At 45.1% G+C, this 25,977-nt stretch overlaps 1 protein-coding gene across 1 annotated transcript in view; it reads right to left on the bottom strand.

The window, feature by feature from the left end:
• Positions 1-597: 597 nt before the first annotated feature.
• Positions 598-25,977, bottom strand: part of Tbx15 (T-box transcription factor 15) — an 83,932-nt gene continuing 58,552 nt past the window's right edge. The window contains exons 6-8 of the mRNA XM_090333663.1: positions 19,896-19,960; positions 9,821-9,918; positions 598-1,415 (exon numbers count right to left, since the gene is read on the bottom strand). Coding sequence (XP_090189789.1) covers positions 601-1,415; positions 9,821-9,918; positions 19,896-19,960 — 978 coding nt within the window. The 3' untranslated portion in view covers positions 598-600. The remainder of the gene's footprint in view (positions 1,416-9,820; positions 9,919-19,895; positions 19,961-25,977) is intronic.

The following is a 25,977-nucleotide window of genomic DNA, read 5'->3' on the forward strand; positions in this document are numbered from 1 at the left end:
ACTCTCTCCCTCCCCACCCCACTCTCTCTCTCTCTCTCTCTCTCTGTCTGAGTTTCCTTCTGCGCTTCTCTTCACCAGGCGTCACTGGGCCCATCCACAGTAGCACGTCCAGTGAAGAGAGTCCACATTCATCCAAAAAAAAAAAGCATCTTTCCGAGGAAGCCAAGTCCTGGATCCCAGCGCTGTGGCGCGCCCGGAGCGCGGGCTTCCGGGAGGAGCCCTGTTTTGGGGATGCAGAAAGTCACCCGCGCAGTCTGCGGAGCAGTTTTCCGAGGGAAGCAGCCACGCTGCGCCTCGGGCCCGCGGTCGCCCCGCGCGGAGCCGGGGCGCAGGCGTGGGCGGGCCTGGTGTCCGGGGGCGTCGGGGCTCCCGCGTGGCGGGCCCGGCCCGCGCGTGTGCGGCCGCCTTGAAGGTGATAATGAAGCGATCCTTCCGTCTCTTCCAGGGCGAAGCACGGCGTCCCAGCGTCTCTGGCTGTGCTTGGGCGTGGGGTTGTCCTCCTCCAGAAACACACAGGAACGACGACGACGACGACGACGACGCTAGAACCACCCGGCTCCTGGCTTCCCGGGGAGGAGGACGAGCCCGGGCGCCCGGCGGTCACACCATGTGCACCGACATCTGGGAGGAGGCGGAGCCGGGGCCGGCGCCGTACTGCCGGCCGTCGCAGGAGCCGGCGGCCTGCTGGTTGGCGGACGGAGGGCTGATCATGTGCACGCCGTGCTCCACGCCCGCGGGCAGGTACTGCCTCTCCCCGAAGGCGCCATTGGACGGCGAGGAGCAGAGTAAAGTGCTTTGGGAGGCACTGAGTTTTTCGGGGCTGGCGGCCAGCCGGGGGGAAGCGGGGAAGTTGTACCCGTAGAGGTTGTAGGGGTTGTGCAGGGAGAAGGCGTTGTAGGAGCTCTGCTGCACGTGGCCGCCGCCGAACACGTGCGGGGAGGACGAGCCGGGCGCCGCCGTCCCGGCCTGCACGACGTACGGGAACTGCGAGGCGGGGAAGGACCCCAATTGGCCGCCGTAGGCGTCCATCTTGCTGTTGCTAGGCAACGAGGGGGGCGTCGGTATGCCCGAGAGCAGCGAGGGAGTCCTCTGCGCCATGAAGCCGTCGGAGGGCTGCGCGGCGGCGGCGGCGGCCGCGGCGGCCGCGGCGGCGGCGGCGCCGCTCTGGAGCCGGTTGTAGCCACTGTCACTCAGCCCCGGGTAGCTCGGCAAGGCGGCCATGTTGCTTCGGGCGCAGGGTGGATAGTCGGAGAGGTTGAGGTTGCACAGCTGGCTCTCCCGGCAGCCCACGTTGAAGGTGTTGGGGGCCAAGTGAAAGGTGGGAGGAGAACAAGATGGAGACAAGAGGTGAGAAGAGGCGGACGGGGACGGGGTCCCGGTGCTGGACGTGGTCGGGGACGTGCCCGTGCTGCCCCCTGGAAAACAAAGCAGAAGCCACACGGAGGGTTGTTCAGGCCGGCCTGCGCAGGCCCCGTGGACGCCACGCGGGACCCCGACCCCGCCCGGGGCGCTGCCCTCGACCCCGCCCGGGACCCCGCCCGGGACCCCGCCCCGGACCCCGCCCGGGGCGCCGCCTGCAGAGCTCTGAGCCGGCGGACTGCACACCCAACCACCGCTGTCTGCAGTTCCCGGACAGTGCTCTCTCTTTGACCACACATCACTTATTTATTCATATAATTTTATTATTTTTTTAAAAAAAAACCACACTGAAGTCTTTGTCTTTTTCTGTAAAAGCTTACTTAAAAAAAAAAAAAGTTGAAATAGACCAGGTACTGATGGCTCACACCTGCTATCCTAGCTACTCGAGAAGCTGAGATCTGAGGATTGAGGTTCAAAACCAGCCCAAGGAGAAAAGTCCATGAAACTCTTATCTCCAATAAGCCACTAAAAAACAAAAACAAAAGCCCTGAGTGAAAAAGCTAAGAGACAGCATCTAGGCCAACCAGTACCTTAAGGCTGTGAGTTCAAGCCACAGTACTAACACCAAAGAAAGGCGGTGGGGACACATGTGGCTGAAGGCGTCTGAGAAGAATGAGCTTCTTAGGTCTCCTCTTTCTCAGGATCAAGAAGCAGTAGAGAGAACAGGCTGTCTCTCCCCCAGTGAGTGCTGGGGCTGGGTTCTCACTGAGTTCCAGAGTGAGTGGCTGCTTGATCTTCCCTGAAATAGCCTGGTGACTTTCCCTCCCTGCCATTGTAGTATCATGTCACCAACACAGGACAGCGGTGACCCCTCCAGGCTTATAGTACCCTTTATTTCATCCACAGCTCTTATCCAGGACTCTTAAGAACCTAAATACCATAAAAAAGTAAAGGGCATTTTAGGTAGAAAGGAGTGGAATTAAGCTATTTTATCAATGAAGAGAATCTGACAAAGACCAGGAAGATTCCAGAGAGCTGGGATCCAAACCACCCATAGTATCCAAGAAAAGAAAGCAATGCCCTAGGTGAGAGTCAAAGGCAGGACACTTCAGTGATCAACTCAGAAGTTCACCGCGAGTGGGAGAAACACAGAACACCAGCGACATTCCACTGCAGGTAGTGGAACTAGCTATAGAAGTAAAAATACGTGGCTCTTATTCATTTTATTTCAGAATTAAGTTTTTTGGTGTTTTTTGTTTGTTTGTTTTGTTTTTTTGCTAGTCCCAAATTCGAGGCCTGGGCACTGTCCTTGGGCTTTCTCAAGGCTAACACTCTACCACTTGAGCCACAGAGCCACTTCTGGCTTTTCTGTGTATGTGGTATTGAGGAATTGAATCCAGAGCTTCATGCAAGTGAGGCAAGCACTCTGCCACTAAGGCCATACTCTCAGCCCTTGGAGTTGAGTCTTTTTAAAGCCAAACTAACATCATCTCTTCCTTGGTCAAAATAATTTGTCCAATGAACTTTCAAGGTATAATTGGATTTAGAGTCAACCCAAATCAGGGTTGATGACCATAGAGTTATTTCATGAGATTCTCCTTCCTCTTTCTACAATTTAAATCCATATGAAAAGAAATAAAGTGATTTAGCTGGGAGTTTGGCCTAGTGGTAGAGTGCTTGCCTAGCATGCACGAAGACCCGGGTTCGATTCCTCGGTACCACATACATAGAAAAACAGCTGGAAGTGGTGCTGAGGCTCAAGTGGTAGAGCTCCAGCCTTGAGAAAGTCCAAGGACAGTGCTCAGGCCCTGAGCCCAAGCCCAGGACCGGCAAAAAAAAAGAAATAAAGTGATTTTTTTTCACTATATGATAAAGACGGTATTGTGAATATTACCAACAGCGAGCTATAGGCAGAAGAGCTCAAGTCTGATTCCAGGGGCACTGACTTTCTGCCCAACTTCCAGCAATGCAGGCTTCCTTCTCACACGTAGCTGTGAAATGAAGGGCTAGAACCAAAGGACTTCAATCTCTGTCCCTCTCAAGCTGTCGCTGTGTCTGGGGATTAACACCACAGGTGTGGTGTCAATGGCCAGGCCCAGCTTCCAAGGAATCCTACGAATGAGCTGTGGAAGGAGGAGATTCTGCAGGGAATTTGCTGTTTCTGAAGAGCCCATGGCCTCACTCAGTGTGCCCTGCCGAACACTCAGAGCTTCATTTCCTTTCCTCTTTGCCATGTCTGACCCCCCTCCTTTATTCCCACCCCCAAAGCCATGAACTGTACTGCCTTAAGTGCTCTGGCACAAATGGAGAAACTTGACTCTGGCTGTAAGGAGATTTGTGTTTTATGAGATATGTACCTGGTTCTCCTCTCTTTGAAAGCCTGTGCTGCTCTCCCTGCTCCGGTGTTTATGGGCCCCTGAAGAAAGGGGCCCACCTGTTCAGCCTGCTGGACCATCCCATCCCACCATCCTGTGGTGGACAGAACCCCGACGGGCACCAGCCTTCTCCCCCTCTAACAGGAAGTGCTGTATGGAGCATATGACTTTCTACAACTCTCAATGGTTTTCTCAGATGGAACCACAGGGGAACAAATGGCACTGATTTAAGGCCTCACTATCAAAAAATAAATAAATAAAAATAAGAAGGGAACTATGAACAAGTTACAGGGATTTCTGCTAAGCAGATGAGAGGCACATGTTCAAAAGTTTATAGTCAGCTTGCTTTGGCTTTTAAATGACATACATTCACTGGAAATGAGAAGTAGGTGGCCTGTTTGTGGAGCTTTGGAGGGGGTGAAGGCCTCCAGATGAACTAGTGTTTGAAGCAGGGGACAAACTTGTTCAAGGGAGGGTCACATAGCTTCTATCCTCTTTGAACAAATGTTCAGAAAGCACTCCATTCAGATAATAGCTTCTTTTCTCCCCCTGAACTCCACAAAGAGAGAGAAGATAATGGTATTCATTTTGCAAAGAAGCAAACTGAGATACTGAAACATTTTTATTCTCTTAGGATTGAATAGCTCACAGACTCTTAAAAGGACTCCAAGTGCCAACCAGTGAAAAATAACCTTAAGGGAACAGGTACCCCCTCACCCCCACTCACACAATCTCTGCCACCACTCTCTGTGCATTCTAATATGTGGCTGCGCAGAGAACCTGCAAAACAGAAAAGCTAGGGCAGAGAAGGAGGCCAGGCTACATGGATACAGCAGGAGTCAACACTGCCTCCCCTTCTGGGAAACCCTCCTCTTCCCTTCACCTCTCTTCCTCTCTGTATCTGCCAGATCCCCAGTACTCTGCCTCGGTGTAAATGTATTTAATGGACAAACATGCACCGTCCACCCAGATGGACCTGTTTGCAATTCCAGCTAGTTCAGTGACCATGGGACCTGGGAAATTTCTCCTCTTCCGGCTTCAGATAAAGAAGTCACTAATGTCTACCCCCTAGGGAGGTGCTGGGAGGTGCTGAGACCCTGTATATCACACGGTGTTTATAACAGTGTGTGCTGTGTGGGCAGGCACTGTGCTCCTCTATGAGAGGAATAAAGAAAACTAGCTGAGCACTGGTGGCTCATTCCTGTGACTCTAGCTACTCAGGAGGCTGAGATCTGAGGATCAGGGTTTGAAGGTCAGTCCAGGTAGAAAAGTCTATGAAATTCTTTAATTAACCAGCAAAATGCTGGAAGTGGGAGCATGGCTCAAGTGGTAGAATGCCAGCCTTGAGCAAAACAAGCTAAAGGAGAGCATGAGGCCTTGAGTTCAACTCCAGCACCTTCAGAGACTGAAAGATGGGGGGAGGGGGTGGCTACTCGAGCCATCTGGGTCCCAGAGATGGTGTTCAAGTGCAGGCCTTTGCCTGTAGAGTATGAACAGGCGGGTTCCACAGCCACAGAGGAGAGGCGCAAGCCCTGTTGTTACAGATCAAGGCACCTCCATGCTTCCAGCGATGGTAAGCTGGACCTGCTGAGCCATATCCCCTTAGGCTGGGACAGCTCTAGATCCTCTCCTACTCACGTGGCCCTCCTCCCTGCCTCCACCTGGGATGAGAATGCAGCATCCTGTGCCTCCATTTCACAACACAGAGCTGGCTGGTCACAAATAAGAGCTTGGCATGTTTCCCTCAGCCCACCAAAGTCTTCACTTCTGAGATAATTGACATATAACGAGACAAGTGCCGGGATATTACTGTTTCAGGGCCAGCTCCCTGCCCTGGCTTTCACGTAGGGAATGAAAGGAAGAGGTACACATTAAAATTCATATCCAATAGTCAAGGCAAACAGCCAAAACAGCCAAAGGAATCTGTGTTTAGCAGTGATCCCATACGAGGACAAGAATCTAGAATGTTCTGCGGACCGTGAAGACAAGTTAAATGTGACCGTGAAAATCCTGAATAAGAAACCTGCTGACTTTTGCATCTTCAAGTCTATCACTTCCAGATTGAAATATGGAGGTTTTCACATAGTTTCCTTTTGGGTTTATTTTGTTGTTTTTTCCTCCTTTCTGCTTCCCACTCCCCTCAAAAAAATTTGAAAACCAACTCCCATCTGGGCTGGTAAATGTCTATGTCATTATTTAGTGCCACAAGTCAGATTCTTCTGTCCTCTAACTCCTTAGCTTAGACTCTTCCCAAGAAGTGAAGATTCACAGTAGATCCCCAAGTTTTTAGTCAAGTAGTAGGTAGAATATCAGCATTCACAACTCACCTGAAGGAATGGACCAGGAGGCTGTGAAGTTGGATGCTCACCTGAACTCAGGATAACTTCTTAACTGAGATGAGTGCCCTTCTCCTAATACAGTGTAGTGCACATGGAACTCTGCCATTTCAATCTTAGAAAGACTCCTAGCACCTCCCTTGCCATAAAGTTCAAGATATATACAGATCCAGTTCAGCACCAGAAGGACGTAAAGGTAGAAGGAAGTAGGTGAGGAATCTACCATGCAAAAGGAACAGCACATGAAGAAAAGAGCACAGCATGCTTAGTAAAGTAAAGCCAAAGCCAGGAGCTGGCTGCTTATATCTACCTGTAATCTTAGCTACCCAGGAAGCTGAGAGCTGAGGACCAATGTTCAAAGCCACCCCCAGGCAGAAAAGACTGTGAGACTCTTACCTCTAATTAGCTGTCCCTCCAAAAAGGCTAGAAATGGGGCTATGACTCAAGTGCTAGCTTTGGATGAAAAAGCTCAGGGACAGTGCCCATACCCTAAGTTCAGTCCCTAGTTCTGGCACAAAAAAGGGGTGGGGCGGGGAAGGAAAGAGAGAGAAGAAGGAAGAGAGAAAGAGGAGGGAAATTAAAATCCATATTCCTGGAACAACAAAGTGGAGTCAGCTAAAGCTGGAATCAGTCAAGGATAATAATAGGAAATGCTCACTGAGTATTTAGTCCTAAGTACTTGTGTAAGCACTTTATTGCCCTATTTAAGGCATTAACTTGTCTCGTTCTCATTGTCACTATCTTCATGTTAGAGATAAAACCTCAAAGGCTAGCACATGCTTGGTCTCAGGGCCTCTGGCAAAGGACATGCCTTCCCAAGAGAGGCTGGTGTGAGCATCAGTGGGAGATGGAAGGGCAAATAGAAAAGATAAAGGGGCGAATATGGTTGAAGTACTTTATATACACATGTGAAAACAGAACAATGACCTCTGATGGAACTGTTTCAGAAGAGGGAAGGGTGATGAAGGAGAGAGATGGGGAGGGGGGCAGATTTGATCTGTGCACATTGTAGGCCTGTGTGAAAATATCATATCATGCCTGTTAAAAAAAAAAGTCTTTCCTAAGAGAAAGCAGACAGTGGTCACTGGAGAATGTTAAGCAAGTCGGCATAGGGAGCTGATATGACTAGCACTTTGCTGGGCGCTGTGTGGAGACTACTTTGAGGGAAGATGCAAATACTACAGAGGACACCACAGCTATCCGAGTGAGAGATGGTGACAACCCGGAGTGGGGTGGCATGAGAAGTTAGCAATATGGACATACTGAAGGACTCAGTACTAAGGGGGTTTGGAATGGGGCAGAGAGAAATACCCGGAAGGAGAGGTGGATCTATTCTCAGAGAAGTTACTGGATCCATGAAGGAAATTACACTACAGACTCAGTTTTAGACACACTGAGCATAAGAAACACTGGGGAGCTGGGTACCGGTTGTTCATATCTGTAATCCTAGCTACTCAGGAGGCTGAGAGCTGAGGATCATGGTTCAAAGCCAGCCAGGGCAAGAAAGTCTGTGAGGCTCTTATCTCCAATTAACAACCAGAATACTGGAAGTGGTGCTGTTTTAAGTGGTACAGCACCAGCTTTGGGCTGTAGAGCTCAGGGACAACACGCACGCCCAGAGTTCAAGCCTCATAACTGCCAAAATATTTTTTTAATGGGGAAAGAAATACAATGTATTATCAATTCTAAGTTGAATATCAGATAAACTCTTATATGAAATGCTTGGCACCAGAAGTGTTTGTGTTTTGGGGTGTGTATATTGTTGTTTCAGATTTTAGAATATTTGCATATACATAGTGAGATACATTGGGGAATAGGATCCAAGCCGCCACATGAAATTTCTCATTGTTTCTGTACTACGTGACACAGAGCTTCGTGGTCTGTGTGTTTCCACTGGCAGTGTGACATCAGTGCTCAGAAAGTTTGGGGTCTTTTGGAATGACTCTGATTTGTAATTTTCAGATGCTTGCTTTGGGCTGCTATTTTAGAGATGGACTTGACACGAGAGGCTCATTCTTAAGGTGTGGGCCAGATTACAGAGGTAAGATCTTCAAAATCAAGGTCCACCTTCAGTTGTGAGCTGCCTGACATTATTCCATCTCAGAGCTGCAAGGAGGCAGCTGCACACGCACTGTCTCTGAATCACTGTAATGACCTCACAGGGCCAAAGGCTGGATTTTTGCTTCTCAGAATTTTACTAGTATGACTTGCTCATATCTGATCCTTCTCATTCCAACACAAATCAAACTCATTAAAAAAATCAACTATGGTAATTCTGATGCGTTAGTGGCATGACAACCACTAAGATACCCAGTGCTGTTGACATCTTTAATGTTTAGTTTAGCCCATGTCTGTTAGCATCTGAGCTGAACAGGAGGCTTTGGAAATGTCAGATCGTGTTTTCCCCAAAGGAGAAAAACTGCCAGCTCAAGTATCTCCTAAAGTGTAACTTTCAGCACAAGTGTCAAATTGCTTAGGTTCCTAAAACCTCTCAGATTGGCCCATATCAATAATACTGTAGAAACTGAGGCACTGGTTTTATTCACCAGAACAAGACCACATTGTACTTGGCTTATCATGGACCTAAGTTCTTATTCTTCTTCTCTTCTGTTTCTGTTTCTTCAGTCATTTTGATGGCTAATCTCAAATGCCAACTTGACTGGACTGAGAGACACCCAGCCTTTGACCTCTGGGGCCTTTTCCGGAGGCAATTAGATCTTACAGGCTCTGGCTTCACCAATGGCTTCTCCATTAATAGATTCAAAGTTCAGATGAACCAATGTCCTGCTCCAAGGACATTAACCACCAGTAAGGATGTGCCTTGACCCTGGCTCCTTCCCGCTGTTCCTTTTCCTCTTAATCTCTAGCTGGAGGAAGGTAGGCTAACAAGGAGAGTGAATGAGGGGGGATATGATTGCAGTGGATTGCAGGTAAGGAGTGAGAGGCATAAGGCAGAGGGACAAAGTCCACCCAGCACAGCAATGGAAGAGGGGTGGTCTTTTAGACAAGTATTTGGGGAAAGGACAGGTTAAGTTTCTACAGGCTCATAACAGCCTCTGCCCACTGTCCAGAACTAAGATTTTTCACATCTACAAAACTGGAGGAAGAAAAATTGATGTGGCTAAATATAAGTTATCCTGATCTTTTCAAGGACCAAGGCCCAGTGAAAACTTCTGAACAATCGCTCCCATTCTGTCTCCATCACCATCACAAACACACACCCAGGCTCTGAGGACAGGATCATGAGAGCAGATGAAACATTCATTCTGTGTTGAACTGAAACCCCTTTGGATAACTAAGGAGTTTCAAACTGCGCATGTCAGATTATGAGTGCAGTGTACTGAGATCCACGTCACTCTTCTCCTCCACTGTTCTTCTCCATATCACACAGCCCCACCCATGCCCTCCATTTTCACATATGACTGCATTCTCCTACCCTTCCTCTTGGCATTTTTCTCTCCTCCTCCCCTCGATCTCACTTCCCTCCCCCATGTTCCAGCTTCCTGGTGTTCATTTTGTTAGCCGGTAAGGTGAGTTCTTCGGATGAGTTCCACCACTGGAAAAATGCCGATTCCAGAACCAGTGTGCCAAGAGTGGAGGCCTTGATTCTTTACAAAGCCTCGAGTTTGCTTTGTTCCAGGAGCCCTGTTCTAGCTCCTGTCTTGGTCAGGGACCCCATGCACAACACTCAGTACCCCTGTTGCCCTCCCCAGCCCCATTACTGAACAAAGGCCATGTCCAGGGCTTTACCTTGCTGCTTCTGCATGGTGGTGAAATCCTCAAACGTGAGAGTGCGCACTGGAGGTCTCCAGAAAGCATAGGTCTCCATGATGGCTTCAAGTCCAGTTCTAGAGAAAATGGGGCGAAGGGGGGATCCAGAAAATAGAGTTACAATCATCCCAAAAAATGCACTAATTTTTAAAAATCCAATGGTGGTTGAAGACTGGTGACCCACATCTATAACCCTAGATACTCAGGATGCTGAGATCTCAGTATCTCAGTTCAAAGGCAGCCTGAACAAAATAAAATTGGAGACACTTCTCTCCAATTCACCAGAAAAAAATGATTGAGAACTGGGTTCATGGCTGAAGTGGTAGAATGTCAGCCTTGAGCAGAAAAAAGCCAAATAAAAACACAACATCTTGATTTCAAGGCCAGGAAAACCCTCTCTCTCTCTCTCTCTCTCTCTCTCTCTCTCTCTCTCTCTCTCTCTCTCTCTCTCTCTCTCTCTCTCTCTTTCTCTCTCTCTCTCTCTCTCTCTCAGATATCCTGAAGTGGTTAAACTGGCAGGTGGTATATTATCAGCACAAGAGATATCACCACATGGAGAAATAAGTCTAGAAAAGTACAAGGCACCAATGACACTGCTTACAGGAAGAGCAAAATTGCCTTAATCAGGTCATTTAAAAAATTCATAACTATAACAAACTTTCACCTCTGTCCTTCAGAATTGATTGTTGTGCATGATAAAGAGCATTTGAAGTGGCAAAGGTCAAGGTTACTACTGTCCTTGAGCAAAGTTCAGTGGTGAGGGCTTCTCCACAACAGGACACTGCCAGCCCAGCCACCTCGTACATCACCATGTACACCACCACTGACAAGCCTGTCCACACAGAGCACACAAGAAGGGCGAATGAAACGGAAACAGATTTGGTTCTAATGTTTCCTTAGATCAGAGGAAAGGAAATGAGGGGAAGTGATGGGGTAAATTTTATCAGGGGATTTTGTGCGCATGTGTGGAAATATCACATTGTAATCTTCTTGTTAATAAAATAAATAAAAAGGAAGGGTTGGAGGCGTAGCTCCGTTGGTAGAGTGACAGCCAATGAGCAAAGTGTCCTGTACTGAGTTCAAGTCTCAATCTCCAAAGAATTAAAAAGTAAAGGAAGATTTCTTAATCAACGGAGATGAATATACCAAAAAGGATATTCAGCAAGCAAATACACTCAAGTTTCTACCACAGCAAAAAAAAAAAACCAAAACACTGACCTAAAAGCAAAGAAAGGACTTGATCTCAAAAGTTACCCTGCCAGCCAAAACAATAACAACAAAACCTTCTTCAATTTGTATCAGTGGTTCTTTGTGTGTGATCTCGTAACCAAGCATGTTTCTGAGGACTACAACTTGTCGGGCTTCAGGAAATATCTAATATTTTACAAAATCCATTCCTTGTTTATCACAGGGAGATCTTCACTGGAATTAAATATTCCATACATTGTATGGCGGTATTGTCTGCTGTATCCTTCCAATAATCATATCTTTGTCTCTATGTCTTGATTATGACAGCCTTGTTGCAGATAATAGCATATCTCTGCTGGCATTCCATAGCTCCAGACACGGGATTGTGAGGACTTCACTTAAAATTTTAACATAGCTTCTTCCGATTCTTGACTTAATAACTGTTCTGCTTTGAGCCAAGTAGATGAAGGGGAAGCTATGTGTGGCAGGGAAGGTAGAAAGAGAGTAAGGAAGGTAGACCGCTTGCATCTTTCCTTTGCAAAGCCACTGGAAGGGCCATGGCAGCCCTTCTTGGAACTGTCTGGCTTTCTCAGTTGAAATGAACTCATGCCTCTTCTCTGAGCTGCATGCTTAGATTAACATGAGAAACTAGATTAGATGAGAGCAAATGAGATCACTTGCTTTCACTGACCACAGGGTTCCTTGAGATTGTTCTTCGATGAGCTACTAATATACTGATTGGCTCTTTATTTTGGATCATTTTTTTCCCCTCTGTGAACAGGCCTTACTTGCACAGTTAACTTTCTCAAAGTCTTCTCTGGAATCCTGGAGGCTTTAAATACACCAACACTGGCAAACCAAACTATGTATTTTAAGAAGAGGTTCACAGGAGAGAGTACTGCATGGTGTTTATTAGCTGTTAATCTGTGAGAATAGGAATAGAAGATATCTCCCTGCCGTCACCCTACATTAATGCTGAATTACAGTATGTGAAACTATTGGTGGAGCAAAAAGAGCCCAGGCAATTAGGGAGTTCAGAATAATAAGAGGATGGGCAGAGGAGGTCACGCTGAACCTTGGTGGAGAGAAGAAATAGAAAGACCTGGTTTAGCTCTTACTGCTCTGTTCTGGAATGTTGGCAGCTCACCAGAACCTCTCAGGATTCCCTTTAGGGGACCCTGTTCCACCTTCTGTTCTGTTCTTCCCATGAGCAGGGACCCCCAAAGAGGACACACAACACTGCCTTAAGGGGAAAGAGCAACACCTCATCTCAAAACAGAAGGCTAGAAGGCTGTGATGGTGCAATCATACACACTACTGTGCTGCTAATACTATATTTAATGAGCAGGTGGGAAATGAACTTTGGTCTCTGTATCAAATGGGGGAATGATTCGACTTGGACCACCCCAACTGTACTCTGGAAAATAGTGACAATGTACTCTGTGGCTCAATATAACACTCACCTACAAGGCAGATTTAATATTTGGGAGCCATCTTAAGTGTTGTCTACTTTATCTCTTCTGACATCTAATCATCTTCTCTTTTTTCTTCTTCCCTTTGGTGGTGCTGGGGTTTGAACTCAGGACCTTGCACTTGCCAAGCAGATTCTTAATCACTTGCATGACTCTGCCACCACCCACCTAGTTTTCCCCCACCTCCACAATACTTTATTTTTTTCACTTTTGAGACAGGGTCTCACTTTACCCTCAGGTAAGCCTAAACTGCAATTCTCCTAATTGTGCTCTCCCAAGCATATGTCACCCTACCCAGCCACTGGTAGAGATGGTATTTTACCCTAGAACTATAATCCCTCGAACCTCTGCTTCTCAAGTAGCTAGGGTTACAGATTTAAGTTGCCACACTCAGCCTGGTGCCATCTTTGATGTTAGTTAGTCCAGCCTCTGTGGGCACATTTCCTTGAAAAGGTATTCCATTATTTTAGATGTTCTGTTAGGTTCTGCTGCAATATCTGTTATAACTTTTACCCTCTCCTTCCATTACATGCTGAGAGGGTCAGATATTTCCTACGGGAAGTGTCCTTGCCACATCTCAGGGAGGCCTTCTTTAGCTTAAGGATGTAAGATCCGTGTCTGGTGTCAGGAGCACACACCTGTAATCTTAGCAACTTGGGAGAATGAAATCTGAAAACTGTAGTTTAAAAGCCAGATCAGGCAGAAAAGCCCAAGAGATTCTCATCTCCAATTAACCAGCAGAAAGCCAGAAGTGGAGTGGTGGCTCAAATCTTGAGTGAAAAACAATAACGAAAAAGAAAATGAGCAAGAACATGAGATCTGACTTCAAATCCCAGTATAGACACAAAATAATAAATAATAATATAGCATCCAGCATACCACAGAAACATCCAGTGTCCCTCCATCTTTAACAAGGGGTTTTTAGTGGTAGAGCTAGGAACAAAAGGGTTCTTCTAACTTGCCCCAAACAAAGGCTAAAACCACAATATTACAACCCACACCTTATAACTGTAGATCTAGCTCTCCCAGATTTACACCATACAGAACATAATACCAACCAATCTTTATGTATCCCAACCATGCTTTTCCCAGTCCATTCTCTTCCTTGTCTTGTCGAGAATCTAATTCAAGAATCTTTTTCCAATTCCATCTAAATGGAGCTAAGCAGCCTTTTACTGTCCTTTCTCCATGTAGGTGAATGAGTTTTTGTTTTTGTTTCGATTTTTTGTTTTGTTTGGTTTTGTGCCAGTCCTGGGGCTTGAACTTAGCCTGGGTACTATGCCTGAGCTTTCCTTCCCATCAGAAGTCTGCAAGATGTCTAAAAACCAAGCCATCATTAAAACATGAATCTGAAATAGCACTTCTAATGGCTCAGAAAAGAAAGTATCCAATGAAAAGATGTTTGAAGTTGAAGACAATGCATTATACTCATAAGCTGATGTGTTGAGTTAAAACCACTTTGGAGAGCTAATTAAAAAAATATATATATATACATACATACATACATAATATATATATATAATGAAAAAGACAGTCCATCACCTGGTGATGCTCAGCATGGGATTCTCTGCAGTGGACTAGAGTAAAAAAAAACTTTAGTTTTAGTCTCTGTAGTCTCCAAAGGAGTAGATGATGGCTCATGCCTGTAATCCTAGCTACTCAGGAGGCTGGGATCTGAGGATCACGGTTCAAAGCCAACCTGGGCATAAAAGAACCTGAAATTCTTATCTTTAACATCTAGAAAATGGGAAGTGGAGCTTGGCTCAAAGGTAGAGTGGTAGCCTTGAGCTGAAGAGCTCAGGGACAGCACCCAGGCTCAGAGTTCAAGCCCCATGACCCACAAGAAAGAAAGGAAGGAAGGAAGGAAGGAAGGAAGGAAGGAAGGAAGGAAGGAAGGAAGGAAGGAAGAAAGGAAGAAAGAAAGAGAAAAGCATGCTGTGCTGCTAAACTCTCTGGTTCAAATCCCAGCCCTGCCTCCTCTTGGTATAACCTTAGCCAAGTTATATCACCTCTCTATGCCTCACCCTCCCTAGCTAAAAATAGAAATAGTGATCCCATGGTATCCTAATTGTTAATACCTCTAATTGGAAATGAGGGGAAAAAATCTATCAAAACAAGAAAGAATCTGAAATGAAAGGCTGATGCCCATTGGTCCAAGTCAAGCAGAAGAAATCCAATCGTCCTGCTAGAGTGGTGGCAATCTTCCTGAAATTGGAAGCTTTGCGAGCCCTCTGGGTCTGGGCTAAATGTTGAGGGAGCCCTATGTTACCTAATTGCATTGCTCATTTTCTCCTCAAAAAACCAAAACCGTGTCTTTCAAACCCCTGCAGGCCTCATTATCTTGTAGATATTTCAAACTCAATATGTTAGCCATTAAAAAGACGTCACCCTGTTCAATGACACCAACCCTGGTCAAGAGCCACAGATAATAAAGCCACTGCCAGCTTTCTCTGGCAAAGTCCCATGGCCAAGAGGACAATAGTGGAAAAGGTCCATGACAACAGAGGTGGTGTGGGAGAGTGAGAGAAGGAGAGGAGGGTGGGAGGGAGGGAGAAACAAATAATAAGGCAGAGAAAAAACATTAAGACCACAAGCCAGTGGATATAACAAAAGCTATAACCTGGATGAACAGCAGGAGTTCCGCTGAGCTGCCAAATTCCAGGGGTAGACCAGTTCTCTGTGGCTGCACTGACTACCTCTGTAGATCACTATCCATGCCAGGGACAACAATAGAGCATGTGAAACCTACAGGGTGCTGGTAAGATTGCCGGGAAAGAGCCAGGCAAGATTGGCTGGGAAAACATAGTCTATGGCTGTCTAGAGAACAAATGAAAAGCCTGGCATTTGAACAGGAGGGAGACACTTGGGTTGCTGCATGGGCTGAACAAAGATGAGTGGTCAGCTGAGTGGCTCCCTGCTTTCTGAGTGAATCTTCATCCACAATGGAGAGTAGCATGGTTTTCTAGGTGGATTTGCTGATTCTGAAAGCTAGCACACCTTTCTACAAGTGAAGTGGGGAGTACTACAGTGACTTCAGGGGGAAAACTGGACACGGCAGATGGCAGATACTGCATGAAAGAAGTGTTATTCTCATTTGTAGACTTTCCACTCAAATGGCTAGATGCAAACATGAAGCTGATCATATGAAATAACTGGTATTTTTTCTTTTTAAAATTTTTAGTGTCATATTTTTAAGTATTTGGGATCAACTTAGGGCCTCATGTTTGCTAGAAGAGTGCTCTATCACTTAGGCCATACCTCCAGGGTCTTTTCTGTTCAGTTATTTTAGAGATTGTCTCTTCCATGCTTCTAGAGACGATGGAATCAGTGTGAGGCTGAATGAATTGGCTAGAACTCACTTGGGGGACAGTGGTTCCCCAAACCACTAGTCTGCTAATGGGACAAAACAGGAGGTGGGGGGGCGTGTCTGGACAGCATTGGTCTCCCTGCAGGGAGTCAGGCCTGAAAGGGCTTTCCTTCCAGAAGCAGCATCAGATTGTTTACAGGATTGGGTTCGAGTGAGAGGAAGGAGAAAAATCCCAGGCTCAAAGCCAAGAGTATGTCTCCCAAGAAATGTGAGGAAAAACAGCCAGCTTTCTCAGCCACAACTCTTCAAGCCCTCTGCTCTGCCTTCGAATGACACCTGTCAGCCAGGCCATACTCATAACTCTGAATGTATGAACCCCCTGTGGCACCCCCAGGAAAGTACAGGGGGCAGCTGAGGCCTCACCCTTCTCTCCCTGCCTCCTGCCCCCCATCCCCCACCCCCATCCCCAGCCTCCACAAGAGGCAGGGATCCACAAACCTGAACATGTTTTGGTTTGAGGTTTGGCAAATGCTCTAACTCCAAAGTATTCCACAAATGTTTTGTGTTCTGCAAAACCAAAAGACATTGGCCAAGCACTTCCCACCCACCCCCTCCCTTCCCTAATGTTTAAGCCCATGTGTTTCTTTAAAGGAAATGTAATCCGTATGTTTGGGGCACATTTATATACAGCTCATCAAGCTCTGTTTCTCTGTATGAGCCACTTACCTCCAAAAGGTACAGGGAAGATATCAGTGTTGTAGGGGCCGTGTTAGCACAAAAAGGCTACTGATGACAGGCTCCTTGGAAAGGGCTAACCAGGTCCCTATGCCGGCCTGGACCTGTCTAATCCCAAAGACAACTCGCAAATAATTCTTAGTATCCTTTCCCATCCAAATTTCCCATTGGTAAAATGACTTTAAGAATTCTGGCCCTTGTAAGATGCCATAAGCAGCCAGTGAGAGGTAAACCATTGGGCAGCTGGAGATTGCAGGTGACTCTGTTTGGTACCAAATATCCAGCCACCTTCTGTTTCCTCTCTATGATTTCACCCTAAGGCCTTAGTGACCATGTTTGTGCAAATGTCAGTCTATAAACTCAACTTCTTTTTTTTGCCAGTCCTGGAACTTGAACTCAGGGCCTGGACACTGTCCTTTGGCTTTCTTCAAGGCTAGAGCTCTACCACTTGAGCCACAGCACCACTTCCAGCTTTTTTTTTCCTATGTATGTGGTACCAAGGAATCAAACTCAGGTCTTCAGCATGCTAGGCAAGGAATCTACCACTGGGCCAAACACCCAGCCCTAAACTCAACTTCTTTAGTTTCCACATTTAAGTGAAGCTATATGGCAGTTGTTTTTCTGTACATGGTTTATTTCCCTAAATACAGTGTCCTCTAGGCGTGCCACCCATGTCACTGGAAATGCTGTGCTTTCATTCTCTGATGTAGCCTTCAGAGTTGGGGAGATGCAAGGAAGAGTTCCCATGCAAAATACAAATAAGCTATTGAAGTGGGAGGACAAACCCTTGCAGACATGCACAGCCCAACAGACAAGACAGACACATTTCCATCTGCTCAGCTCATCAGCTGCCAGGACCAAAAGGATGCGCTGAACTTCCTTCTCACTGAGAAGGCATAAAAACCTCATCCCCCAGCTATGTCATTACAACTTACTGGTTGGTGGCAAATCCTCCTATGTGTGCTGATCTTATTTGCAGAGTAAAAAAATGGGGCTCCATTTCCCTGATCACAGGTATAGTGCACAGCATAGTACAGGTCAATACAAGATGTATTGGCAGAACTCCATGCGCCCCATCTCATGCTGCTCACACATCCTTGGGCAGTGACAGCAGTGTCATGGCCTCCGTGCAAATACACCTAGCGCACATCTGACTTTGCACTTGCTGTTTCCTCATCCTAATCCAGGTACCCTCCTGGTACCTTCTCTTCATCTTACCAAGCTTCCGATCCTCAATGCCATATGCAACCTCCCTATCATAGATCATGAACTTGAGACCAGCCTCACCTACAGAGTGAGTTCAAGGACAGCCTGAACTACCTGGTGAGATCCTATCTCCAAAAAAAGAGTTTATAAACAAATCCTTTCAAAACTCAATTTCATAAAGGAAATTATCATTAGAAGTGATATTTACATAAATCTGTGTTATCATACAGTCACACATCACTGAATGGCAGGGACATGTTCTGAGGAATGAGGCAAGGAGCAATCTAACTGTTGCATAAACACATTAGAGTATCCTTACACACATTCAGACAGCATAGCCTACAAGCATTCAACACTCTGTGCTAGCCACTGCCTCACGCAGTCCGTCCTTGACTGATACATGGCAAGGTGAAGTAGAACTGCACAGTGCTCTTTATGGCTCGTGACGTAGTTCTTTTTCCATATACTTTTATTGTAATTAATAGAAGTAAACAGGATAAGATCTTGCTTCATCTGAAAACATTGCTGCAGAGAGGATAGCAGAGCGAACTCCTGACAGCCAACCTGCCATCCAGATGTGAGAAAATGTCTGCAAGCAAGGAAAGACGTCTGACATCTGATGAAAGTCAGTCATGGCTGCCAAGACTAGGCATTCTGTGAGACTAAAGTGTCACACTGATGATTCGCTCTTGTCTACAGAAGATGAAATTCCTTCACTGAAGGTATCTGGCTTCCCCAGACGGTTCAGTTCTCCTCTAACTGTCCATAGAGAATAGATTTTAATTTTGCCCAGGAAAGATAAGCTAGGAAGAATTTAAAGAAAAGAAAGAACTGCTAACCAGAAAACCAGCACAGTTGCCCAGGCATGTTACATTTGCACACGGTGACGCATGCAGCCACAATTAGCAAGAGTATCACTGGATGACAGTCTAGTCAAGATGAAGGTGGTAAGTTTTCAAGAGAGGTGGTTGTCAAGACACTCTCCTTACTAAAGCAAGAAACACATAAACAATTAAAAATGAATAACAAACTAAAAGAGCAATAAAATGAGTACATTTAAAAAGTAATACGTTAGGTGCCTGTGGCTCATATTTGTAATCTAGCTATTCAGGAGGCTGAGATTTGAGGACAGTAGTTCAAAAAAAGCATGGGCAGAAAAGTCCCTGGGACTCTTATCTCTAATTAACCAGCAAAAATCCAGAAGTGGAGCTATGGCTCAAGTAATAGAACACTAGCCTTGAGCAAAAAGCTCAGGGACAGTATCCAGGCTAAGTTCAAGCCCCAGGATGTACATAAAATAATAATAATAATAATAATAATAATAATAATATAAAAATAATACATGCCTATCCAACTAGCCCTAGGAGTCAAATGATGAAATATTTTTACAAAGCTCAGATTATAAAAATTTTCTGAAAGATACTTTATTTGCCTATAACTCCTTATTTCCTAATCATGTGAAATACATGATCTATGGCTACAGGTACTATAGCCACTTACAAAATCTTGTTGGAAAAACTAATATATTTGACAAGCTTTTCTAATCACAAATCACTGACTACCATATTTTATGAAAGTGGACTGCCAGTGGAATAGTGAGGTTAAAAGAGACCCATGGGGTATTTGCTAAAATGGTGGTGATCAATTTCAAGATGGATTTTGGGAAAGGTCTGTGACTCATTTTTAATGTTAGTTTGTTTTGGTGGATCATGGGTGTTTGAACTCGGCCTGGGCACTGTCCCTGAGCTTTTCAGCTCAAGGCTACCACCCTACCCTTGAGCCAAGCCCCACTTCCCATTTTCTAGAGGTTTCCTGGAGTTAAGAGTCTCAGGTCCTTTTGTGGCCGGGTTGGCTTTGAACCTTGATCCTCAGATCTCAGCCTCCTGAGTAGCTAGGATTACAAGCGTGAGCCACCGTGCCCGGCTCTTCATTTTTTATTATTTTTATAAAGGTGATGTATAGACAGGTGATAGTTTCACAAGTTAAAGAGTACATTTCTTTTTGGACAATGTCACCCCATGCTCTGTGGACCTTGAATTGGCTATCCATTGTGTGTTCCTGATTCAATTCAGGGGCAGAAAATGTAGGCATTTTCAAAAAGCCAGGAGCCAACAATGGGATGCAGAAAAGTGGCCAGTATTCTTACCTGTTTCTTCCAGAATCTCTGAATCCTTTAGCAAAAGGGTTTCGGTCAATTTTTAATCTGGTGATCTGGGGGAAAAATCATACAAATAAATATAAATTGCTTTCACATTGACTGATTGCTTTTTGTCTTGCTCTTAGGAAAAAATAACCCAAAAAAATCACTGTATGGATAACAGCTGTTGTTTTTACTCAGTTTCCTGTTAGTTTGAGATTTCAATTGCAGCTTGATCTAGAACGGGAGCCTGGCACACAGATGTGTGACTTGCTTCTCCCTAAAATCTGAAGTTGGTCATGCATGTGACCGTGAGCTCTTCCACTCCTGTCCTCGCCCTAAAGTGAAGGTGAATGATTTGCCCAGGTCAATGCAGACGTGAAGAGCTTGGTAGTGGGCAGGTGTGTAATATGCACCCTGAGCCCAGACAGCTCCATGAAGAATGGATCCAGTCAAGTAGAATCAGTGGCACCTCAGTGACCCTAACAGCTGACCCATTTCCTACCCCCAGGAATACTCACTGAATGGCCCGAAATGTTCACTAAATAAGATACACAAAGTAAGCTGGACAGGCCTTTGTGGCTCATGTCTGTAATCCTAGCAACCCAGGAGGCTGAGATCTGAGGATCACAGTTCCAAGACAGCTCAGGCAGAAAGTCTGTGAAAGTCTTATCTTCAGTTAGCCAGCCAGAAACACAGAGGTGGAGCTGTGATTCCAGCAGTAAAGTACCAGCCTTGAGGGGAAAAGCTAAGGGATGGCATCCAGGCCCTGAGCTTAAGCTTTTGTATTGGCATACAAAGAAGAAGAGGAGGAGGAGGAGAGAAAGGAGGAGGAGAGAAAGGAGAAGAAGAGGAAGGGAGGGGATGGGGGAGGAAGGGGAGGGAAAGGAAGAAGAGGAAGGGGAAAGAAGAGGAGAAAGGGGAGGAGGGGAAGAGGGAGGGGGAAGAGGAGGAGAAAAAGGACAATGGGTGAACCAAAGTAATAGCCATACTCACAAGACAATATGTTGTAAATGAACTTTACAAATTGGAGGTGGGGCTAGAGGGGAGGTAAAATGGGAGAAAAATGTGGGAGAGGGTAACAATGTTCAACAAGAAATGTACTCACTACTGCCTTACATATGTAACTCTAACCCCTCTGTACATCACCTTGCCAATAAAATTAAATTTAAAAAAAGAAAAAAGGAAAAGGAGGAGGATAGGGAGAAAGAGGAGGAGGAGGAGGAGTGAAGGGAGAGGAGGAATAGAAGGACGAGAGGGAGAAGTATTGGCATTCTCCATGGTAGGTAATTCTAGAAATAAATTAATCTTATTATTTCAGGTCATCTTCTTACTTCTGCTAATTGCAGGATTGGTCCCTAAGACAGCAAAAATGGTTTTCTATGCTACAAGTTCTTCCTTGTCTTTCTTGTGTCTCACCTCGTTGGAAAGGAATTTACCAAAGCCACAGCCTTTACAGGTCTTTAAAAATGCAACGTGAGATTCTGACAGGCAAACCTTAACTTGAAAGAACCAAGCTGCCTTCAAGGTAATTTTTCTCCCCAAACATTCCTTGCCTCTACGACTGTGCACTATTAACATAGCATTAATAATGTAGCCAAAGCAATTCTGCATCTATTTTATAGACCAGAGAAGGAGCCTGAAGGTTTTGGCCTTCTACAGTCCAGTGTCTGCCACGTGAATAGTATATTAAGTTTAAAGAGTGTCACTGCTTTTCTGTTCTTGACTTAAAAATCAGTTCTTTCTTCCTCCATAATCCACAGCAATAAACCACACACCATATTTTCTTTTCATGTTGGGGTTATAATATTTTATTTTCTCTTTCAAGTTGGCTTATCCTGTCCAACTCATTTACGATAGTGGTTTCTGATATATGATTGTGCTGCCATGTTTTCGGAGCCTCCACAAACTCCTATAAAGAGACCAACATTCTACTTCATGGGCCTGGGAGAAATGGTTATGATTCCTAATTTCCACAGCCCAGTGGAACCCAAAGGGTCTGTGTGGAAATTTAATAGAAAGAAGCTATCAATCCTTACGGGAAAACAACACTTCTTTCAAAGATTTAGACAGCTTTATGAAGCATGGGGCTCTACCACTTGTTATTTATGAAGCATCTTTTGTGTGCTTAAAGTAACCAATGAGCTAGGCAAGTGACAAGAGTGCTGCAGATTCCCTGTGTAACTCACTGGGTGTCCTCCTTTTTCCCCACAAGAGAGCTTACAGTCTAGAAGAGAAAGGAGACAGGCAGTAATGGTGACAGTACAGACAAACGATGACAGCATTCACAGGAAAGGCAGGATGGCCTGACAGCTTCCGAGCTCATGCAACAGCTCAGGAATCACCTGAAATGAGGGAGGGAGCTGGGCCTGAAAGACTGTGTGTGGTTTTAATTGTACAAAATGGAGGATGAGGTGAATAAAATATTTAAGAAAAATTACATGGCCAGGAATCAGTGGTTCACTCCAGTGATCCTAGCTACTGAGGGTCACAGTTCAACGTCAGCCCAAACAGGGAAGTCTGTGAGAGTACCTCTAACTACCAAAAAAAAAAGGCAGAAGTGGGAGGAATGGATCAAATAGTAAAGTTCATCTTTGAGAAAAAAAACAGACAACTAAAGGACAGTGTCCTGGCCCTGAGTTCAAGCCCTAATATCAAATAGAGAGAAGAAGAGAAAAGCCAGAGAGAAAGAGAGGGATGGAGGGAGGGAGGGAGGGGGGGAGAGAGAGAGAGAGAGAGAGAGAGAGAGAGAGAGAGAGAGAGAGAGAGGAGACAGAGAGAGACAGAGACAGAGACAGAGAGACAGAGACAGAGAGACAGAGATAGACAAGGAAGCATGATTGGATCTTTAAGTTTCAATCCCACTTCATAACTGCACTCACCAGTTAAAGCCGAATGTGTTTGTCATATCTAGCTTCTTAGTCATGGACTGAGCCACTATTAACTCTTCATTCTCAAATAGAACTGATTTGTGTCCTTCTGCACATCCCTGCCTTAGCCATCCAGGAAGCCAAGCCATCTTCATGAATGCACACCTAAATCACTACCTTCTCTATGGCTACCTCATGTTGGATCCAAGCTTCTTTCCCAGCCTTGCAGGACCAGCACCTCCTAGCTCCCGCCCTGGCTCCAACCCCATCATACCCCTCCACCCAAGCCCACTGCCTATCAGAGCAGTCTGCAGTGCACTGTGGCGGAGCAGCGTCCCCTCGCCTGCCTTTCGCCTACTCTCCATCCTCGAACTCCACTTTCCACATCACCTAGGACTCAGTCAATTCCCTCAGTCAATTCATACCTCCGAGATAGAAAAAAAAGCCTGCTGGTCTCTTTAACTATGTCTTCAATTCCATCTTTGCTCTGAGCCCAAGCACTAATCACCAATTTAATTTGATTGGCATAGTTATTTTCAGTTGCTGTTTCCTGTCGTATAGGTCAAAATCGTATCTATTCTGCATAACACTCAAAGTGCCTAGGACTGATGTGCTTTGGGGCATTCATGGGGATTTGATCAATAGAATGAGTCATCCAATGACCAGGAAGGAACTAAAAATGACCAATCCAAAGCCATGACAAGATTTCGAGATTCTCCATCAAAACAACTTTATTAATTCTACTTGTTTGTGCTGCTGTGTTACAGACAAGAGCCTTCCATGCCCTTCTTTTATAACCAGGCCTATTAGAGACTTCCTGTGCCCTTAAACCTTTTATCTCACTCATGGATGAACTTGGTCCAGGGGTCGATGAGGAGATACGGAAAATTGAAGCTGTAATAACATTTTTCCTCACTGATTTTTATTTCCATTACCTTAACAGTGATTTGTGTTGTCCAAGTTATTTGAAGACTGGCCCAGAAAAGGGCTGGCTTGGTACCATTAATTTTAATCAATACCATTGACGTTTTTACCTAGTAGTAGACAAGAAGTTAATAAATAAGCGAGATCTCACGATGCATGGAAGTACTGGCTCTGAAGGAAATGAAATTTGAATAACCAGACTCTGGTTTTATAGAACTAAGGCTGAAAGAGTTCTCCTTTATTAACACTCTCTGGTTTAATGTGATGTTTTTACCATACTACGAGAAAGGCTTTTCATCAAAGAAATCAAAACACTAAGCCAAGAACTTGAGCCTGTACACATGATAAAACTCTACCCGATTTGATTAGAAAAAGCAATACTGGCACAATTGCCTGCAGACAACGTGTAAGCAGTGACAAGACCATGTCTTTTTTTTAATTCTAACTTCCTGTATGGAAAAAAATCCACATTCATAAAGTCCTTTTCTTTTTCCTTAAGAGATGACACAATGGAAATTATCCTTAAGACTTCACAATGAAAATTTCCTGCTTATTGTGTAGTGTTCAGTCATTTTTGTTTGCCAGTCCTGGGGCTTGAACTCAGGACCTGGGGACTGTCCTTGGACACTTTTTGCTCAAAGCTAGTGCTCTGCCACTTGAGCCATAGCATCACTTCCTGCTTTTTCCATGTATGCGGTACCAAGGAATTGAACCCAGGGCTTCGTGCGCGCTGTGAACACTCTAGCACTAGGCTATGCTCCTATCCTATATATTCAGTCATCTTTAATCCCCCTCTACCAACTTGCTCTCCATTGTGAGACTAGGCATGGGGGCTTGCCTCTCTCCCATAGACCTGCCAAGTTGGCAATGAAAGAGAAAATAATAATAATAACTTCAGTGTGTTAGCAATTCTGGAAGCTGGGTAGCCAAGGTGGAAGGAAGAAACGGAAAACCAGGGGAGAGAGGAAAACATGACATATTCTATGAAAACAAAAAGGCTTTCTTCATATTTCATATCTCAAGAAGCAGAACCACAGATGTATAAAGGAGCCTGCAGTGGAACTATCAGCCAGTTCACTCAAGTAGAAAGCATATATCCAGCGTGCCACATGCTCGACTCTTAGAACTACTGAAGTAGAGGCATCCTTCATCTGAACTTCTGGCTTCTGAGTTTTTGAAAGTCATAGGCCAATTCTGGTCCCTCCCTCTAACATCTGAGAGATAATTTATGTCTCTTCTATTTTGCCAACTGAAAATAATGAACATCTATTCCACCATCGTTACTTCATAAAATCAGTAACTCGGGGTGTGTGTGTGTGTGTGTGTGTGTGTGTGTGTGTGTGTGTGTGTGTGTGTGTGTGTGTGTGTGTGTGTTTTATACAGGGGCTTGAACTCAGACCCTGGGAGTGTATCCCTTGAGCTATGCCTTGACTCACAGATGTTGGGTGGTTAAGTGGAGCTAACAGCTTCACTGACTTTTTTTCTACCCAGGGTGGCTTTGAACCTCAGTCTTCATATCTCAACCTTGTGAGACACTAAGAATACAGGCATGAAACACCAGTGGATGACTCATGCTATTTTATAAGCACATTTGATCTCTTAAAGGTTGACATATAAGGAGGAAGATTGAGCATAGAGATTTAAAGTTCCTTAGGGAGGACAGTGTGCAACAGATCTAAGAAGGCCAAGCCAATTTGATGCTAAAATAAAGAGCAATGTTTCCACCAAACTGGAAGAGCAGAAGGAATTTGAACTGACAAACATAAAGGAGAATAGCATTCCTAGAAAAAATGGTATGTAAAAGCAAGGCAGCTACAATATCAGCCAGAAAATTCTACGTCCATCATTGTGCCCATGTAAATATGTGGCAGAAATAATGAGAAATGGACACTAAATAGAGTTGATAAGATGCCATAGAAGATACTATGGATAAAAGCTGAGGTTCTGGACTTTAGAACCAGGCACTGAGGAGTCAGCAATAGTTTTTGACAGGTAGGTGATGCAATCTGGATTGTTTTACAGAATCTATCTGCCAAAAATATGTGGATGGCTTGTAATACATACAACTGGCATTCTAGATATGTGATAGAAAGCTATCTTAAGGGCCCAAGATACAGGGAACATGATATATAAGATAACACCAGAACAAGGGCAGAAGTAATTAAATTTAGAAAGAAGAATGCAAAGAAACAAGAATTGGAGGTGTAGCTCAAGTAGCAGAGCACCAGCCTTGAGGGAAAAAGACAAGTAAGGGCTCAAGACCCTGAGCTCAGGTTCTAGTACTAACACATGTGTGT

This window comes from Megascapheus bottae, chromosome 6 (genome assembly GCF_031878675.1).
Source record: "Megascapheus bottae isolate mThoBot1 chromosome 6, mThoBot2.hap1, whole genome shotgun sequence".
NCBI classification, from domain to species: domain Eukaryota; kingdom Metazoa; phylum Chordata; class Mammalia; order Rodentia; family Geomyidae; genus Megascapheus; species Megascapheus bottae.